The 21,103-nt window shown below is 38.1% G+C and overlaps 3 protein-coding genes across 7 annotated transcripts; 2 read left to right on the plus strand and 1 right to left on the minus strand.

The window, feature by feature from the left end:
* Positions 1–1,062: 1,062 nt before the first annotated feature.
* LOC309504408 (uncharacterized protein) lies at positions 1,063–11,508 on the plus strand. 2 transcript variants are annotated; one of them, XM_082177486.1, is made up of 16 exons: positions 1,063–2,210; positions 2,864–2,978; positions 3,294–3,507; positions 3,790–3,932; positions 4,788–4,947; positions 5,052–5,107; positions 5,206–5,390; positions 5,478–5,585; positions 5,678–5,818; positions 5,976–6,083; positions 6,184–6,342; positions 9,631–10,225; positions 10,326–10,389; positions 10,476–10,651; positions 10,743–10,831; positions 10,945–11,508. In XM_082177486.1, the coding sequence occupies exons 1-16, from the start codon at positions 2,028–2,030 to the stop codon at positions 11,038–11,040; spliced, it is 2,592 nt and encodes an 863-aa protein (XP_082033612.1). In that variant the 5' UTR covers positions 1,063–2,027; the 3' UTR covers positions 11,041–11,508. The 2 variants fall into 2 exon arrangements, with proteins under 2 accessions (XP_082033612.1, XP_082033613.1); XM_082177487.1 differs by lacking the exon at positions 2,864–2,978 and having other exon boundaries at positions 2,078–2,210.
* Positions 10,945–14,870, plus strand: ube2a (ubiquitin-conjugating enzyme E2A (RAD6 homolog)). Of its 2 annotated transcripts, none has more exons than XM_082177521.1 (6): positions 10,945–11,047; positions 12,323–12,403; positions 12,802–12,827; positions 13,277–13,366; positions 13,506–13,594; positions 13,753–14,870. In XM_082177521.1, the coding sequence occupies exons 2-6, from the start codon at positions 12,378–12,380 to the stop codon at positions 13,879–13,881; spliced, it is 360 nt and encodes a 119-aa protein (XP_082033647.1). In that variant the 5' UTR covers positions 10,945–11,047; positions 12,323–12,377; the 3' UTR covers positions 13,882–14,870. The 2 variants fall into 2 exon arrangements, with proteins under 2 accessions (XP_082033647.1, XP_082033646.1); XM_082177520.1 differs by lacking the exon at positions 10,945–11,047 and adding an exon at positions 11,624–12,102.
* Positions 14,668–20,967, minus strand: nkrf (NFKB repressing factor). Of its 3 annotated transcripts, none has more exons than XM_082177490.1 (3): positions 20,826–20,967; positions 19,563–19,687; positions 14,668–17,707 (listed from the first exon to the last, which is right to left on the minus strand). In XM_082177490.1, the coding sequence occupies exons 2-3, from the start codon at positions 19,669–19,671 to the stop codon at positions 15,495–15,497; spliced, it is 2,322 nt and encodes a 773-aa protein (XP_082033616.1). In that variant the 5' UTR covers positions 19,672–19,687; positions 20,826–20,967; the 3' UTR covers positions 14,668–15,494. The 3 variants fall into 3 exon arrangements, with proteins under 3 accessions (XP_082033616.1, XP_082033614.1, XP_082033615.1); XM_082177488.1 differs by lacking the exon at positions 20,826–20,967 and adding an exon at positions 19,933–20,204; XM_082177489.1 differs by lacking the exon at positions 20,826–20,967 and adding an exon at positions 19,965–20,102.
* Positions 20,968–21,103: the final 136 nt, after the last annotated feature.

Consider the following 21,103-nt stretch of genomic DNA (forward strand, 5'->3'; position numbering starts at 1 on the left):
AAGCGTGGTGAGTTCTTGAGTGTGCTATTACAGGATGTTAAGCAGGGATAAATAGTGGATGGTGTTTATGATAATAGAATATGGCCTTCTGAATGAGTGCAATTAGTTTTTGAAATAATTTCTCAGGGAGTATGGGGCTGTTCAATTTTAAGACTAAACTGTTTATAACAGTGTTAATTTAATTTAAGTCCTTTTGATTGCTTCACATTCTACACTATCACAACTATACGGATTAATACATCTTTTGAGATTAATGTAATTTTCATAAACTACGCAAAAGTAGCAAAAGGAATTGAAAAAAAAAAATTCAGTTTAATGGAGCAAATGACAATTTCCCTACTATATCGTGTAATATGCATTAACCTGATGACCCGCAGGTTACGCAACTCGCCGCTGCATGTTCGCTCTTGGACGTGACGTAAATCCTGGGAAGGCGGTTCAAACTTGCGCTGGCTGGCAGCAGGCGCTACTCGCAGATCACATGACTTGTACAGATTCGTTCGCGTGGTGCTATTTTTATGGGTTTAATCTGGCTGGCAGAGGCACTGTCAGTAGGCTGTATTCCATCATGTGACTGTAGAGGTTTAATCATATGCCAGCTGCCTGAATGAACCTGTCCAATAATCAATTTTTCTTCTGCTAATTGGATTGCTGATCCTGCTATAAAAGGAAAGTGGTGGTACTCATAAGCTTGATTGTACTGTGCTCAATGGGTTTACAATTTTAGAGCACAACGATGGCCTTTAATTAAAGAGATATGCTTACCATGTTAAATGTTCCTTTTATTTATTGTTATAGCCTTGTTGCATGCGTATTGTCACATTTTTAATGTTGTCATCAATACTCTGATTTCTGAATATTCTGATTTTCATCAAATTTAATGTACACATCATGTTCTATCAGTTGTTTTGAATTTTACACATGCATTGAGTGAACTGATGAATTTAATTATACGTTTTTTGGTTTGTTAAATATGGTTGTTTGATAATAGCCTATGTGTTAATCATGTGTTTTTAATTAAGATACAGGATCATTTTTGATCAATCATGGATGGCCCACTTTACCTGAAATTTGTCTGGAGTGCATGATCTAAAATGTTTATTGGTTTATACCTTGCAAATAACACATTATATGAACTGTATTCAAACTGAAATATTATAGCTGGACCTTAAACTGTATTATCAAACTACTGAAATAGACTACAGCCTTTATAAGAGCTAACTTCCTTACATCGACCATGTTCATTTTGTATGATTCGTTCAGTTCTATTCGTCCACGATCACGTTAACGTGTTTAAACATAAACAAGTTACAACTATACCAAATCATTATATTTTCCACAGTTATATTTAGCCGGTAGAGTGTCTAAAATATAATTACTAGCCTATAATATAATTATACTATAACTTTAATATAAACAATAATAATACATTTAATTTAATAGGCTACTATACGTAATAAATGTAATAATGTTATGTTACATTTTTGTCATATCACCCAAATTCTCACCTCCTGTTTTACAAAGACATTAATGAAGTGTACAACGTGTGCCACCCAGCGGCAAAGAAGGTTAATGTAGACTTTCACTGTATGCTTGATATTTTGTGTCGCATGGTGTCTTCTTTAATACAGTAAGCAATTTTGTCATTTAATAGCCTTCACGGTAAACTGTATTTCGTAGGCTAATATATAGCAGAGGACGATTCACTTAAAGATCGTTTCGTTCATAAAGTGTACTGAGAACTGCACCATGCAGTTATTACATACAGAGAGCAGATAATAGAAACGATTAAACGGACGTTCCAGGAAGGAAAAAATACTACGACATCTTCAGGTGCACCAATCACATTACAATCGCAAGTGCCTCTTACCATAAACACTTACCTTCCGGTTCTGCAGTATGATTCTCGTCTGTCTGGATGAAAGCTGAAGGGAGGGATAAAGTGTAGCGTTTAAAAGGACGAATGAAGCGCTATTTGAAACGCTAATGTGAAGGAATTTCTTTCTGAACCTGGACCTTTTTTTAAAATGTACTCTTGGCGATGCTTTCTCGCTATTATATTTGTACTTGTTTGGTACTTCTCAGAGTTTGGACAAATATGGACACAGGCGTTCTTTTGTTTTTTATGCTTTTTCAATTTCCCTTTCAAAAAGCAAGACCGTGAAACAAGCACTCAAACGGATGATACACCCGAGGAAACAACACTACAGGTAACATTGTGTTCATGTATCAACGTATGTGACTTGAGAACATTAACAATAGTTCTGCCGGACTGTTATTATGACTGTTATTATTATTAGGCTATTGTTATTATTACTTTGAACAAGTTCATGGAGTGATTGACACTGTCCTGTTGGAAAATCTAACTTAGCTGGTAACTGTGTTTCTGGTTGACCAGATATCATGTTCCAAAAACCAGCTTGGCTACCTTGAAATGAAACGACCAGCTGGTCCAATATTGGCTCCCAGCTTGCACCAGCTAAAGACTACTCGTAAACTAGCTAGAAACCAGCTACTGTGTCCCAAAACAAAGCTTCTAGCTTATGTTTGATTTTTTTTTTCAGCATTGTAATAGAAGACATATCTGTAATGGTTATTGTAAATGGATGCATAACAAGAAAGTAAAGAACTTTTTTAGACCGAACAGTGGGAAGACTGTGGAAAGCATCATCACTTCGTTATTAAAATTCTTTGGTTGAGACTTATTCCGGTTCTCACATCCAGAACACTTTTTGTTCCTTATTTCTGTATGTAGGGTATTCCAGAATGCAAAAACCCAAAGCTCTTGCTGACCTAATTTCTGTATGACTCTGATATCAGACATCATCCGTTTAATACCTTGCACCTTATCCTCCTGTTTCAGTCAAAGAAAGGTCACAATGTTGGTGCCATTGATGAGACTGATGCTGCCAGAACCGGACAAACTGTGTCTCAGACAAAGCAATATCCAAATGTAGTACAGAAGTCACTCCTCCGGGGTAAATAATAATGTTGTTCACAAGCTTCACCCCCGCTATGCCTATCTAGCATGTCTGGAAATAATGACTGAGATTATTTATTTTTTCTTTAACCCATGACACATTTTGAAATATGTTTTAAAGATGACATACAACAGAAATGCAGGATCAGAAAATATGTTAAAATAATTCTCGTAGGATTGTGTGCCTCTCTTTTAGGAAATGCCCTTTTATACCCTCTTTATTTCCTCACCAAAAGTGATAGACATATTTGGCATTAAAGTGAGATCACTGCAGTTGTGCATGTCATGATTACATTTCGTTTTTCTTTTGTAGTGTTTAAATGTGCCTATACTCACCTGATCCAGCCATGGTACACTGTCCCAGAACTTTGTGACAGTCAGCCCCTTTATAGGGCACTACAGGAGGAGTATAATTTTGTTGTCGAGAAAATTATTTGCAAGGCCAAGAACTTTGATCTGTCTGCTACCAGTGTGGGTTGTATTAGGATCTTAACTCACCACCTGCACAATGCAAAACAGTCAGACAGGTGAGCATGTTTGTCTGTAGCCTGATATACTGCAAAATATTCTGGCGTGAGTGACACCACTGTATTGTTATGATTTCGTGAACTTCTTTTCTTTTTTATTCTTAGTCCTTTTTTAGAGACCATAAGCAGAACTCTGGGTCTTATGATTCTTGAGCTCATGTTTTAAAAGCTATGCATTTCTGCCAAAAGTGATGGACTTCCCCTCCTCACCTAAGACTAATCATCTGACGCAGTTCCCGGAATTCTGCTAGTAAAATGTAAACTGGCCTGTTTCTGTTTCAGTTCTCCAGTGTTCAGTTCAAGGTCAGAGGAAATGGCAGTTCTCAGAACTTTCTCAGAGGCTCTGGTGCGAAACCTTTTCCCTGAATACATCTGGGAAGCAAAACTCTACCAGTGTGTCCTAACTGAGATTGTAGCTACAAAAGGTTAGCCCTACTGACCTTTGTGCTAAATATTTTCTAATGATCTTTCTAGTGATCCAGAACATTCCAATCAGCTATCTGGCATCAACATGTGTAGCATTCATTCTTAAGGATAGTATCTCTGAAACAAACATTACTTTGTCACTCGTTGCTTCAAGGATTGTCTCAGCATGTCTTCACTGCTTCTACAGACTTGTTTATCCACATTTTTCTGTGCATAAATACTAGGGCAACAAAAGAAACGAATCTCTTCACTTTTTCTCAATTGTTATGACTACAAAGAGTGTTTTTTTTCTTTCTCAACTTATCTTTTTCAACCAGTATCATATTTAATATAATTTCAAAATGAAATATTTTATAGAATTAATTAACCAATAAAAGTTGTTTTTTAAACACCAATTCTTGATTGTTGGTGCATTTAAATTGTCTGTCACAAAAACATTTACTCTTTATGCTTACCAAGGCTGCATTTATTTGATCAAAAATACAGTAAAACAGTAATATCACGAAATATTATTACAATTTAAAATAACTGTAAAATGTAGTTTACTCCTGTGATGGCAAAGCTGAATTTTCAGCATCTTTACTCCAGTCTTCAGTGTCACATGAGCCTTTAGAAATCATTATAATATTCAGATTTGGTGCTCAAGAAACATTTCTTCTTCTTATTATTATTATTAATGTTAAAAACAGTTAATATTTTTGTGCAAACATGTGATACCTATTTTTCAGGATTCTTTGATGAATAGAAATCAATCCTACTGACCCCAAAAGTTGTTATTTTTGTGATATACCAATTGTATTGTTTATTTTCTAATAATACACTGATTCTTTGTTACTCCTGCTGTCCATGTCTAGCACTTGATGTGCTTGTGACAAGCCTTTGTAATCCAGACAACCTGAATCAGATGGTGGTTTTGCAGTTGGATAGAGTAACCCCTAAAAGCTCAATGGGAGACCTGGTAAACTCAAATAGGGAAGGCACACCATCCTCTATAGGAAGTGAAGAAGCAGAAGAGTAAGTCATCTCTATACATTTAGTCCGAGTATATTTTTCATATCAGTCTCTTTTTCATATCAGGCCTCTTTCTACTTTAAAACTTGTGGATTGAAATTCCACAGATTGACGGATGAAGCAGAGGACAGTCGGTCTGAAGACATTAAAGGAAAGAAGAAGGGTGATGTATCTTTCTCCTTCATCTCAATAATTTGATTTATGAGCAGTATGTGTACATAAATAATATAATAAAGTAATTATTTGTCTTTTTTCTGTTAGGCAATAGAATCAAAGAACAATTTTCTAAATTTGTTGATAAGGTCAAGTTAAAGAAAGCCAAAAAGAACAAACACAAGAAGGAGCTTTTTCAGAGGGCTTTATCAGCACGTAGATCTGCTGTTATTGAAGATGATGGTGTAAGCAGTAGAGAGGGCTCCATCAAAAGCTGCTTGGACTCTGATTATGTATGGAATACACCAGCAAATGTTAATATTGAATTGATTTACAAAGTTTTCGGTGCAATTGACGCTGCCTGTGCTTTCTTTTAAAAGGACAGTGAAACGGATGTATACCTCACAACTGTCCAAGAGGATTTGATGGAGTTTAAGCTTTCCTATGAGATGTGGCGGGTGGGGAAATGGGCAGTCCGTGTCACAAATGTGAGGCATATTTTAAAACAAAGAAAGCTAAACAATGTGCAATCTTAACTGAGTTGAATAATTTAATAATGATGATAAAAACACAATCTTAGGTTCAGAAGGAAAGTGAAGAGCTGTGTTTCACGGTTCATCTGGAGGAAAGAAATAACCCTGAGAATCTCCACTGGGATGTGAAAAAGACCCAGTCAGATATACTTCATTTTTATAGCCTCTGGCAGGAGAGAGGGGAAATGGTGAGGAATCTTCAAAGCATCGTTTCTATTGAAACCTATAGTATTTTGTATTCTAGTCATTCATATTTGACTCTTATAATTAATTATTCTTAATAAATAATTGTAGTTGGTCGCTTTTAAAAAGTTTTTTTTATTTTCTTCTTTTTTTTCCCCTAAGGATACGTCCACTTTACCCTCTATTTCTGCAATAGTAGAAAACACAAAAAAGGAACTTGATGACGCATGCACAGAGGAAGTGAGATCAGCCTTTGAGCACTTTTTGCAGGTAACGGCAGTCACACACACTGTCTAGAATGTAAGTAGCTGCAAGAAGAATGCCAGTAATTATACATACATGGAAATGGTTTCCCCTTATTCCTCTCCAGGTGCTGGTTTCTGATGCACAGCTTGGTCACACTCAGCCTGTATTCCAGTTCTTGGGCCCTTTTGCAGGGCTGCTGGGTGATAAGGAACATGAGGGAGGTGTGTGGAGTCTTCTAAATGGACTTGCAAGCTTCCTCACTCCTAGCCACGATGAGGAAGAGGTAAAAACACATGTTAGGTCAATAGATTAAAGTCCCGTTTAGTCAGTCATTTTATCCCTTAACACTAGAAGTGCCAGAATTCCATAACTACTAGAACTGCCGCAAGCGGTCATTTTGACCGCTATATTCCAAACTCTATATCTTTAATGATAAATACCCAATTGAGAGATTAATGCATTTATTGTATTAATATGTCTTTAAAAAACAAAACAACACCAAACTGTACATTTAAACAAGTTTAATTATACATTTATAAATAAATAATATCCGTAGATGTCCTGAACAAAATGACGGAGTAGCCCATATTTGTTTACACAGTTCGATCGCGTCGCGCCCGCCGACACACACACACACACACACACACACACACACACACCATATTCCAGTATTGCAATTGACATTGCAGCCTGTTCATTATAGCCACAATAAAATATAATAATAAAATAGTCAACCTAACATAAAAATTCCACTGCTCTGTTTGTAGCCTAGTAGGCTAGCCTACAATTCGTACCATTTTGTGCATGTGAAGAGGATGATTTTTTCCGTCGATATTGGAACGTGAGTGAAGTACAAAGCCTATAATAAAGAAATAGTTTACCATCCAAATACATCGCAAATGTTGAAACATTTTGATTCTAATTAGAAAGTTACGTGAGCCTAACGCCGCTTACTTTCACTTTCGCTTATAACGCATTTCATTTTAGCTTGTTTATAGTTATTTTTTCATTCTTGTTCTGTTCTGAATATCATTACATTTAAATGATTTGTTGTTGAATATGTTTAGTGTATTTTTAACAACATTTTATTGTTGTGTATATTGGTATAGCCTATAATAATACCGCAAAATTCCGTGCGGTCAATATGACCGTCTATGGCCGAAATAGGTAAATATGTTCATTTGTTTTTTTGCCTTATGTGTAATTTATATGAAAAACATTTTAAATGAAAATACAGACACTTTTAGGAAAAGTCAGGTACCAGCAGGATTGTATTTATTTTTTCAACAAAGTTATTGCAGATATAAAATTCAAAACGGTCAAAATGACCGCCATGGCCGTTCTAGTGTTAAAACTCATCTTTGATCACCAAAATGACATATTTAAACGTTTTTTTTTCCTGTTAAAAAATTCTTCATGCCTTAAAATAGTTTGAATGTTACTCTACACCCTTGCTTCATTTAGTATATGCGGACCCATGAATATGCAAAGTAGTCTCCGTCTCCACGCAATCACTTAAGCTTAGAATACCTGATCCACTCGCTTACATTTTCTGTAGTAAATGCTTCACAGTGGCAAGTGGAAATACTGGTTTAATTCAGACATATATGTTTGAACCAGAAACTGATTCAGAGGAAGAGTGAGTTATAAAGGCTCGTCTACAAAGTCGATGTATCAGAATGGTAATGCGCTTTAAAGGGATAGTTCACTTTGAAATTAATTTTTGGTATGTTTTAGCTTACCTCAAGGGCATCCAAGATGTAGGTGTCTTTTTTTCCGCAGTAGTTTCAATTTTGATATTTTTAGGTCAAACCGTTCTAGTCTGTCAGTCATATAATGCAGGTCGATTGTCACTGTCTCAAAGAGCAAGCACAGAGTCCAAATTAAAACAATTCCCCGTCGTCCAAATTAAACAATTCCCCATCGTAAGTACACATTGATGGCCTAAGACACGAAACGAGCGGTTTGTGTGAGAAAACGAACAGTATTTATATCACTTTTACCACTTATACACAGCCATGTCGAAGTGATCTGATCTGACGTGTGCGCAGACTGGTGCATAGATATATACACTAGATGTCGCCTTGTCTACGGCAGTTCATTGGAACGAATGTCTTTAAGGCGACATCTAGTGTATATATCTATGCACCAGTCTGCGTACACATCAGATCAGATCACTCGGACATGGCTGTGTATAAGTGGTAAAAACGATATAAATACTGTTCGTTTTCTCACACAAACCGCTCGTTTCGTGTCTTAGGCCATCAATGTGTACTTACGATGGGGGAATTGTTTAATTTGGACGACGGGGAATTGTTTTAATTTGGACTCTGTGCATGCTCTTTGAGACAGTGACCATCGACCTGCATTATATGACTGACAGACAAGAACGGTTTGACCTAAAAATATCAAAATTGAAACTACTGCGGAAAAAAAAGACACCTACATCTTGGATGCCCTTGAGGTAAGCTAAAACATACCAAAATTTAATTTCAAAGTGAACTATCCCTTTAAGTGTCGCTACAACGTTGGACAATGAACGATAGACATATAAACAACATTAAAAACTTGATTTTTACCACAGGGGGTCTTTAAAGACAATCTAATAATGAAACTGATGATCTACATCTGTTCAAAAGTTTGGGGTCAGAAAGATTTTTTTATTTTTATTAAATTAATACTTATATTTACAAGGATGCATTAAATTAATAATTAATCAAGTTACAGTTTACATTGTTACACATTTTTTAATTATTTAAAAATGCTGTTCTTTTGAACTTTCTATTGATCAAAACAGCACAACTGTTTTCAACATTTATAATGATTATAATAAATGTTTCTTGAGCAGCAAATCAATGATTTCTTAAAGATCATGTGACACTGAAGACTGGAGTAATGATGCTAAAAATTCAACTTTGACATCACAGTAAAAAAATATATTCAAATAGAAAACTGTTATTTTAAATCATAATATTTCATGATATTACTGTTTTTACTGTACTTTTGATCAAATAAATGCAGCCCTTTTAAAGGGTTAGTTCACCCAAAAATTTAAATTGTCATTAACTATTCACCCTCAGTTAATTGTCATTAACTATTCCAAACCCATAAGGTTTACTACCTTTCTGGGCCTTGAAGGTGGTGATTATTGCAGTCTATAGGAGGGTCAGAAAGCTCTCGGATTTCATAAAAAATATCTTAACTTGTGTTCCGAAGATAAATGAAGGTCTTACGGGTTTGGAACGACATGAGTAATTAATGACAGAATTATTTTCAGTTTCAGTTTTTGGGTGAACTATCCCTTAAAGCATATGAGACCATATGAGTCTAACCAACCTCAAACTTTTGAACCATAGTGTATTTATATCAATATTTTATATATTTGGATCAATATAGCCTGCCCTACATACAAGATTTGATATCTGGTCCAAATGTAGCTAAGTTTTGTTCATTTACAGTACATGTTTAGCTTGAGTTAGCTTCAATTACCAGAGCACTGTGTAAATTATTGAGAATACTGACACCCTCTGGTGATACAGGTAATTTAATGTTACTATGTTTTTTTCCTCAGTCCCATAACTGCAGAGGAGTGGATAAGCTTGATGAAGCAGGAGCCTCGAAACATCACGGTGGACCGACAGCACAGCTAGCCTGCATTGACACAGTTGAAGAGCCAAAGGGGGGTGTTGAAGAAGGGCCAATGGCTTCAATCGTACGGTTTTGTACCCCCCATGAAGAGACTGACCCCTTCAGAAGTAAAGAACCAGATATACAAGACATGGATCAGATCTCTGATGATGCTGATGTGGTTTCTGATGGGCAGGAGAGTGTTGCTGAGAGCTTAGGTATCTTTGTTAATAGGTCAAAATTAGTCATTCCCACAGCATACTCCAATGATATCTCAAGCTCAGTCATGAGCCATACTGAAGGCTTGCAGTCTGACTCGGTCGAAGGCTTTAGAATTGCCCAGTCTGGGGTCAAAACAAACAAAAAAGAAAAGTTAACTCACAAAAAGTCAAATGGACCACAATTGTTCAAAGTAAAAGAGAAAACTGGACAGTTCAAGGACGAGATGACAAATCAGCCTCAGAAAAAGGAACCCCAGACCAATTGGGAGCAGGTTGAGGCCACCAAAGCCATATTTGATTTACTGAAGGAAATAACTGGTATGATGTAACTCCTTGTTCTGTTTTGCTTTTATGATGGACAAGAACTGAAACTAAAAAGAATTCTTTGCCCTTTAATTTTTGTCTTTATCCTATTCAGGTAACTCAGTCCTCGTTAATATTGTTGATGCCATTCTAAAACCAGTCCAGCCTTTGGTAAAGAAGTAAGTATTTAATAGTATATTTATTCAAATACCAAGGTTGTTTAGCTGTAGATGTGAAGATAAGCATAAGCTTTCGTCCCATGCAGGAAAATAAACAACTTTTTAAAAAGGATGCATCCTACCGAGGATCAGATTGCATCCTACATTGACAATTTCCAGAAGAAGATGTGGCCAGATGGAAACGTATCCCAACAGCCGCCACGGGACAGTGAGGAGAAAAAAGAGACCAAGGAAAAGGCTTTGCAGCTTATAAATTCAAAATGTACGTACAATATTTTCCCATGCTGTGATGAGCAAATCACTTTTTAAATGATTCCGTCATCCTTGTAATTGTTGTGACATGGTGGTTTTAGATTCAAACTCTCTAATCCTTAAGAAGACTGATGTGGAAGCGGTGTTTAAGATATTCCAAGACACGGAGGAGAACAAGAAACTGGTCTATGTGAGAACTCTAGCTATGATTATTATTATTCATCTTATTTAATTAAAATCCATTTTGAAATGTATTCAAAGGTGAACCAGATTCACATTTATATTCTTTGTTTGTGTCCGTAGAGGCTGCTTTCATATGTTCTAATGGAGTTCCTGCCTGGAGAACCTGCCTTCAGTTCAATAGCTAATCTAACTGTGAAGGATTGTGTTTCATTATAGAAAAAGGGTATTTTATTATTTTAATAATTTGTTTTTAAATGTGCATTACTTAATATTTTATATGAATATTCTTCAAAGATGCATTCTGATATTCCTCAGTGAGGCCATGAGCAGCATGAACATTCGTTTATTGATTTATTGATATTTTTTTATTCAACAAAAATGTTAACCTCTGTTTACATTAGCTACTGTGATTATGGTTCACCTCAATAATATCACAATATTTTTGGTGTAAATTTTAAACCTTTAAAAAAAAAATATCTCTGTATAAGTTCACTTTTTGTTTTGTTCCTTAAAATTGTGCACTGTGAAGAGCTGTTTTTTCTATTTTAAAAACAGCACAGCTTACTCAGGACAAAATAAAGTCATTAATGCTACTGATTTTGATTTTACAACAAGACTTAATACAGGGTTTGTGAGGAATGTATTTGAATAATAATATTGGCAATAAATATATTTTACTAATAATTGCGAGTCTTTTGATTTTTTGCACCTTATTAAATTGAAATATAAACGAAAATAAATAAAAATAACGGTTAACTTTTTCTGTTATATATTCTGTACTCGACTGCAAAGTTACAGTATTAAATGTTTGCTCTTGTACCTACCGTCAAACCCATGACGTAACTGTTAGTCCGCTACAACTGCGCGTGTTCAGAGGGGTTTCTGTAAACTACCTTAACCATATTTATTCTTATTATTAAACAAAACAGTCTAATTATTAATGTCAGTACTCTTAAAAACTTTTTTTTCAAACCACGAATATGTTTATGTGTTTGTGAACAAGCTCATTTTTATTAGAGCCGTTGTTCTCCCCCGCTTTATGTTGGTATGGTCCAGTCCCAGAGAGACGAGCTTAGTAGAGAAAACAGGCAGGAGGGTCCAAGCAAGCGAAAGGCTAACGTCGATATTTAAACGAATCGACTAAACCGACGTCCGTTAAACTAAAAGAATTGAACCTAATTCAAAGTAACGACGTCGATACCTTATGTTTACGTCTCGGCTATCCAATTAAACTATGTCAACCCCAGCAAGACGGCGTCTGATGAGAGATTTTAAACGGTAAGCGACAGAGAGAATGCTAAAGGCCTCTGGGTGCTTTATGGGCACCGGCTACTCTCGGGGTTTAACATGGCGACTTTTCCCCCATAAAATACATTTATTAACGACACTACCCCTCTCCGATAATGTATTTTGGAGGTCATTTGTGCGGTATGAGGTGTTGTCGTAATGTAGTATATAGTATATGTAATGTAACTTCTTTGGATAACTTGTTTTTCAGTCTCCAGGAGGATCCTCCAGCAGGAGTTAGCGGAGCCCCGTCTGAAAACAACATCATGGTCTGGAACGCTGTCATTTTTGGGTTTGTATAATTTACTTTTATTGACCGCGATTAACAGTTAACAGAACACATTGACACTTGTTTCTCAACCAATTCGAGGTCTATGAGATTCAGGTTGCTAGCGGTAATAAAAGCAGTTTTAAATAGGCCAGATGGCCAGTGGACCCCATAAGAGGTGCTGGTTATTTGATCTTTAAGTGACAGTGTCCTGAATGGAGCAATGTGTTGTGTTGTGTTGTGTTGTGGTGAAGGAAACAGGTTATAATGTCATATCCGTAGACTGTTGTGCCTTGTTATTTTTGGATTAGAGTAATGCGCAGGGCTCTTGCACATTGGCCAGTGACTTTGGCTTTGTTTCTTGCTGTCATGCCAAGTGTTATGTGTAACCTGACATGTTGACCCATTTCTTCTACCTACAGCCCTGAAGGAACACCATTTGAAGATGGTAAGTCAAGAAAATACAAGCATCAGTCTGTCACATGATCCTTCGGAAATCATTCTATGTTGATTTGGTGCTCAAAACCCTTTCTTATTATCAATGTTGAAAACAGTTGTGCTGCTTGCTTCTTTTTGTAAAATAATAGATTTTTTTTCAGTGGTCTTTGAATATAAATCTTTTGTAACATAACATTTATTTTTTTACTGTCACTTTTTACATTTTATTGTCCTTTCCTTTCTAAATAAAAGTCATTTCTTTCTTTAAAAAACAAAACAAAACAAACTACATTGACAGCTTGAGTAAGTATTGAGCTTTGGGTTCTAAACAATATTGTTGGCAACCGCTTATACATGCCACTTTGTAATTGTGTACAACGATTTGGAATGGTGTAATTCTTTTGTTTACATCTGGCAAATGATTTTGCTTCATTTATAATTTTTTTCTGCTTGTCATAGGAACTTTCAAACTCACAATAGAATTTACAGAAGAATATCCAAATAAACCTCCTACAGTCCGGTTTGTCTCCAAAATGTTTCACCCTAATGGTACGTTTTACAAACTTACAGTGATTTTTGTATTTATAAATTCCTTGCACTAAAGATTACTTAATGTGCACATATCACATGCTAGAATTAAGTATGTGCCAATGGACCATACAATCTAATTGTCTTTCTTTGTGTTCAGTTTATGCAGATGGTAGTATATGTTTGGACATTCTTCAGAATCGCTGGAGTCCAACATATGATGTTTCTTCAATTTTAACCTCAATACAGGTACATGTGTGCACTTCCTTCTGCTTTTTTTGCACAGAGTAAATGTTTTAATTAACAAGACATTTTTTTGCAACTTTTCTTTTTGCTATTTTGATGGTACCATTAAAATAATGTGAGGACATTATTCAGGTTGTTAACATGCCTTTCATTTGCCACAGTCTTTACTGGATGAGCCGAACCCAAACAGCCCTGCCAACAGCCAGGCAGCTCAGCTGTATCAGGAAAACAAGAGAGAGTATGAGAAACGTGTGTCGGCCATTGTGGAACAGAGCTGGCGTGACTGTTGACCCTCCTTACAGTTCCCATACGAACAATAGTCCGCCTCAGCCAATGAGAGGAAAACCACCTTGCAAAGCATAAAATAAAACACATCATGATTTGAATAATTCTCCACTTATTCAGTAGAATTGTCTGTTCTGTAGCTGTTGCAAGATTAGAGTGCTGTTGTGTTGTGGTCTCCTTCTTCATGCAGAACCTTATCTTGGAAGAGGATAAACCTTAATTTAACAAAATATTGTTGCCAGGGTTACTTGCTTTTATTTGGCCAGCCCTCATTTTGGTCATCTTTATTTCCTTCTACACGGTGGGCTGATTTCATTTGGGTTATTAACATGTTGGTTGCTGTTTTCAGTATGATATCTTTGTTTGAATGTAGAGATTTTATTGCGTCTCTGCGAAAGTGTCATACCATTCAGAGTTCCAAATTAAATGGCAAGGACGTTTAAGATGGTTGATACATTGTCTGGTATGGAAAGCGTACATGTTTCGGAAACATGCCTTTATAACTGCACTTGGAAAACCTGACTTTTTAAAACCAAATTTGGGGAATGGCCCTTTTTATCAAGTGCAAGTGGTTTGTTCTTTTAATTCAGCAGTTCATATTGATGTTTAAGGTGTTGCCTAATGACACTGACTGCATGTTAGTTTGTCAGCAGTAATTGTTTGAAGGTACACAGTGATCTATCAGAACATAAATTGGCATCTCTAAGTGCGTTTTCTTTAGTTCTGTATTCACTATTTTCTGTTTGCACAAAGTACTATTCTGTTGCACCCCAGTTGCATGTTTTTCTTGCTTTTTTAAAATTCCATTAAAGTGCCGTTTATTTTTGACATTGAATTGCTCCTCCAAACATATGGATGTGATGCTGTCATGCAGTGTCCATTTAGCGAATTAAAAGCTTCATTTTTTTAATTTACCAAGAGTGTCCGATTTGCACTAGTAACCCATGTAAGAAACTACATTTTCTCACTTCTTGTAAATAAACAGTAAAATAAACTCTATGGTGTTTTTCTTTGAACAAAAATAAGATGAGCAATTAAGTGAACTGGAAAGTGGACCATGACCAGACTAAATTTAATGTGTCAAAACAAGCAGGCTGGTTGACAGTATTCACAAAGCAAACAGCTTCACAGGGATTGCTGCTCGAGAATTATCATTTGGAGATAAATACTTAATTCTACAATCAACAACCAGAAAATGAGAAAAATATGTTTTGTAATTACTTCAAGGATATTTTTATATTTCAATTGTTAATCTTACAACAGATGAAAGACTGAGTGAACATTTTGAAAGCATAATAAAACGGAGAAAATGGAATGTCATGTGCTGCCAAAAGGCCCCACTTCTAATATCCATGTCAATAAATATTCATAAGATACATGATATTACAAAGTTTAGTGAGTAACATGATTTGTGTTCATCATATGACTTAGAGCTAACCTACAGTAAATCTGGACATAATTGGACAAACTGGTAAAGGGAAGAAAAGGGTACACATTGTAGACATTGAGAATAATTTTTTTTTTAATTACACTTTTCGGAAACAAATTAACAGGAAATGTAACAAGTAAAACTGATTTTCTTTTATTAATAGTCATCTCAGAGGCCTGTTGAGCCCAGTCATTGTGAAGCCTGAGGCTTCACCAGTTCATATCGTCCCACCTGCCCTTCCTGTAAAAGCTGACCAATCAGCTGGTCCTTCTGGACTTTGCGGCTAACAACAAGAAAGCGTTGTCTGCCCTGTCCGTACGATTTGCTGCGCAGCCCGTACCTTTGGGATATCTGGTGGATCTGCCGGCGCTCTTCATTGTTGAGCTCCGTAGAGAAGCGCAGTTCATCTTGACGGTTTGAACTCACATAATTCCGAATGATTTCCTCAATATCGCGCTTAGTCAGACCACCTTGCCTATCCATGCCAAGTCCTTCCCTGTTATACTGCTCTTTGACTTTGATGGGTTCAGCAATGCCCTCTCCTTCTCTACCCAAACCACCACCCGTCCAGCCCATCTTACGGAGTAGCTGGTTACCAATGTTGTCCTCCTTGATCTCCTGCCGCATAGATTCCTCGCCAGAACGAGCAATTATTTGATTTCGGGAAATTGCATCCACATTGCCCTCCTTCCTGAGGTTGGACTTCACCACAGCCTGTGTACATCGAAGTGTGGCAAGGGCCTCCTCTGCTGCAATATGTTTCACTGTCTTTTTAGGCCCAACGCCTGCAGCCACGTACTTCCCATCTAGATAAACTTCACACTGCCAGCGATGGTCAGGCAGAACCGTGAATTTGTAGTCAGCAAGCACTTTATTAAATTGAGCAGTGTCATTTATTATGCAAATAGCATTATCAGAGTTTTCAAGAATCACCAATTCACCCAGATGTGCTTTCTTGCTGCTTTGCTGGGTGTATCGACCACTGGGCTGGTCCAAAGTGTGGTTCCCTCCAGAAAAACGCTGCTGCTGCTGCTGCTGCTCTTGTTGGCGAGCAGTCTGGTTCATTCGCAATTTCCTCACCGCCTCCTCCGCCGCTGCGTGTTTCGAGCTCTTCTTGGTCCCTCTGGCTTGTGCCACCAGCTCACCCTGCAAGTACACACTACAGAGCCATAAATTGCTATTGTGAACCGGGTCAAATGTGTAATCAACTTTCATGCGGTTGAAGGCAGCCGAGTTGTTGAGTATACAGATGGCGTCATGTGCGTTCTCCATGATTACAAATTCTGTCCAGTGTTTGCTTTGGTCAGGCTCATACTGGCCCTTGGTACTAGGAGACGGCTTGTCCTCCGGGTTGCGCAGAGGGGGGGGGAGGGTAGGGTTTGGAGTGTTAACTTGGCACGCCACCATGTCATTGACGCAAGTACGCTTGTACTGCCGTTGCAAGACACGGACTTCCACCGGCCTCATAAACAGCTTGACAGCCTGTTCTGATGCTCGGTCTCTGGCACCGTTTTTGCTCCCAGAGTACCCGGTGGCAAGGTACACACACTGACACCTCAATTCACATGCATATCCGTCAGTGGGTACTTTTCTGTTCTTAGGAAGGTCAGCGGGTGGAATATCTCTTAAATTGACATAGATGTACTCTGGGTTCGTCTTGCAGGCCTGAATGCTGCGGCTAAGTATGAAATTGTAATTTGGGCTGTCAGGCCCACTCATGAACGAAGGATTTCTGAGGGTGATGAGAACGGCTGATGATACTCTGGTAATAAGCCTCTGTTTTTCGTTAATTGTTTCTGGAAGTATAGAAGTCGGCAGAGAGGGTGTAGGGAGAAGGCCAGAGCCGCCTCTGCTTGGACCGTCGTATACCCTGCTGAAAGCCTTGCTGGAAGTCGGCCTATCCTGATGTCCAAATCCCAGTCCACACCCTCTGCTAACCCAGCCTCCAGACCGTCCAGCACCTCCGTATCCCTCAACTCGGACCGCCTGTGAGAATGATTCAGACTGTTTGGCATGATGAGCCTCATAACTAGCTGTGTATTCCTGCTGCACTTTGCACATGAAGTTCTGGGTACTGCTGCCATAGCCAAACCCACTTCTGCCGCTCGCAGCCACGTCTTTGGTTCTGTTCTCAGGCCAGGAATCATAACCGTACATCCCCATCTCAAGGCTGCCAGAGGAGGAAGAAGGGACATTGTCATGGTTCCCATTATATGGCTGATGATATGGTTCCTTCGGTCTTACTTCATTCATCTCGCCCCTCCTGCGCTCCTTCTCATTCTCTTTTTCGTCAGTTTCTCCATTTCCACTGCCGCAACTCCCACCACTCACAAAGTGTACTGGCTGAAATCGAGGTCTGGAAGTGAATTTTGACACAGGCATCTTCCTCGTGGGCTCTTCACCTAGAATATGAAGTCATATATGATTAAAATATCCATTTACATGCAAATATGATAATTTATACTGCTGTTTTGTTTACATGCAGAATAAACATTTTTTTTAAGTCCCCCTGTAGTCAATAATTGTATCCCTTAAAACTCATCTTTGATCACCAAAATGGCATATTTAAAAAAATAAATCCTGTGACAAAAATGTCTTCATGCCTCGAATGTAACTACACCCTGGCTTCATTCAGTATACTTGAATACCACTCACTCGACTCATACAGACTTGTCTACAAGTCGACGTATCAGAATGGTAATACGGTTTATGTATCGCTCTCTACAAGGTCGGACACATAACGGTGATTAATATGATTAGCCTTTTGCTAATAATATAGTGCTAATGTTACACAAACCATGTTCCCATTCACCATCTCAAAGTCAGACAGCTGCCTTCTAAAAATCAGCATCCTTAGAAACGCTTTGAACAAGAATGTCAGTGGAGAAAGGTGTATAGTTCCATCATATACATACATTATGTATATGAATGTAATATCATATACATAATTCACCCGCTATATTGCTAAATGTACCCGATTTTTCATATAAACAGAAAAATATACCGGGATAACCTGGCTTCTCTTGAGACTCCCCTGCTTCAGAGCAGTCATTGTATGTGATATGCTAAAGCTCGCATGTTGACGTGATTGGTTACAAGGTAGTTTTGTGACGTAAGAAACACCAGCGATTTCAAACCCCGATTTTGAGACTGAGAGTTTTAAGGAGAAAATATTCAGCAATGATGACACATGAATTTGCACATGGTTTGTCCTAAATAGAGTTGTCAAAAAGTACCGACTTTGGTACTGAACTTTGGATCTTCACAGATTGCTTACATATGGCGCTTTTCCACTACACAGTACCAGCTCGCCTCGCCTCGGCTCTGTTTGGTTTTCCACTGTGTAAAAGTTGTACCTGTACCTGCTTCCAGGTACTTTTTTTCGTACCACCTCCAGCGAGGTTCTAAAGCGAGCTGAGGCGATACTAAAATGTGACGTGGAAACACAGCAGACTGCTGATTGGTCAGAGAGAATCGTCACTATTCACTGCGTCATCATTGCATGCGCCAGACGGTGTATCCTGAATAAAAAACAGCAAAAACAAAAACATCCAAAAACAGCATACACTCGATTTCCTCCATTGTCCTGTGTGTGTGGGTAGCGGGTGTGTCTCGCGTAAAAGATTAAGTCACGGCAGTTTCCTGCGGCGTCACTATGACGACCAGGTACTATTGTGGAGGTACTATCTGCAATGGAAAACGGAGCGAAAAGCGAGCCGAGCCGAGCCGAGTCGAGGCGAGCTGGTACTGTGTAGTGGAAAAGCGCCAATAGATACACACGGGAGCATTTAAAAGCAGGCGTCTAATAGACTGTCTCTCAGCAGATCCCTAATATAACCGCTGATATACGGATCCACTGATTGACGCCTCAAACGCTCCTGTGTGTATCTGTAAGCACTCATTGAAGAAGTCACTGTTGATCATTGTAGCAAATCACAGACATATATTTTGAGCGCGTCAACACAATGGTCAATCAGAGGTGTTTAAGAACAGCGCTCAAAATGCTAGAGAGAAATGCTGGTATCGTCACATTTTTCAAAGTTCAGCACCGACTTGGTACCAAAGTCGGTACTTTTGACAGCTCTAGTCCTAAAGCATATTAAAATCACCACTTAGACATAAACAACATTAAAAACTTTTCACCACAGGGGGGTCTTTAATTGATGCCAAGCACCCACAAAATAACTTTTAAAATGCGGAATAATGTTTGTTTGTATGTCAGATAGATAGATAGATTTCAGGCATTGACAGACTTACTTCCATCAGATGAACCTGGTCTCTTTTTTGATTCAGCATTCGGGACTAGTTCATATGAGGGCATTTCACCAACATCAATCCCTTCTGCCATCTCAAGCACCTTGAGCATTAGATGGGAGTCATATCTGCCCGTCAAAAAAAAAAGAAAAAGAAAAAGAAAAAAAGTACAGCCACAGTATTGGTTGGCATTACTAATGCATAACTTTACAATTAATGTGGTATGTATAAATATAGCATACACTTGCATATGCTAAATTAAACATGGTATACAATTAACTTGCCCAATGACTTACACTAAGTATGCACTCAAACCCCTACGGAAAAAATAATAGTTAAATAGCCCAATTATCATGATATATTCAATCCCCACCTGCATCCCAGGAAAACGTAGTTCACCCATACCATCGACAGGGCCAGTAAATTATCAAGAGCATTTCCCTCGTACTCTTTAACGTGTTTCACTATGAACTGACGCCTAGCGGACCACTGCTTGTCACTCTCGAACTCCTGACGGTATTCATCGATATTACAGGCCCGATTACGCGGACCAGCGGGTTTACGTGAAACACGCGGGCCCGTTGAATGATGTCGGATCATCCCGGTGTCTGACGATAGCGAGCAGCTAACCGGAAACAACGTAGTTCGCACAACATTGCATGCTGGGCAGGGTTGCCAGGTTTGCAGGGGTTCGCTTCAACCCGGGAAATACAAAAACTACCCGCGGAAACAGTGTTAAAGTAGCAACACTTGGCAACATTGATGCTGGGAAGTGGGAACTGGGAACGTCACAAAGCCCCTATATGTATAACGGAATATGTAAGCTAGCTAACTAATAACAATCACGGAATTACATCTAAAGTCAGATACTTTTTCGGTTTGCGTAACGTAACCTTAACAAATCAATATGATCTGAGATCTGTACTTGCCCAGTTTATTTATTATGACATTTGACAACATGATTATACAGACCTCGCAACAGTCTGTACGGATTCACAACAACTTTATCCATATTTCTCACAAAGTATTTGTATTTTAAATAGCACACCTGCAACTCTTTAATCTACAGCGTTCGTCAAGCATGCACTTTGCCATACATTTGTTGTTTTCCCTTACGGTTAAGTAGTCTCTTTGGATGAAACTAAAAACGACGCAGTAGCATTTTCATTCTCTCACACTATTCTTCAGTTTTGTCATGCTAGCTATGCGCATTTATTGTGAACGACACGTCGATGTGTATAGCATAACACTATGTGAGAAGCTTACCTTTGTCGTAGGCTACTACAGCAGCTCTGTTTAGGTGCTCTTGATTGTGTAAAGCCGCTGCGCTTTGAGGCGAATTAAGACGCACAAAGTGCAGCTTATACTGACAGTGCTAAAGCTAATCCACTCAGGAAAAGAGAAACGCATTCATAATCTACTGTTACAGTAAGTGCACATAACAAGCACACTCTATATTTATAGGCCTATGCAAAAATAAATAAACTGCTCCACTGCATCTACATAAAGTCATGATGAATGATGAGGAAAGACTTTGGGAGTGG

This window comes from Leuciscus leuciscus (genome assembly GCF_965113295.1).
Source record: "Leuciscus leuciscus genome assembly, chromosome: 8".
NCBI classification, from domain to species: domain Eukaryota; kingdom Metazoa; phylum Chordata; class Actinopteri; order Cypriniformes; family Leuciscidae; genus Leuciscus; species Leuciscus leuciscus.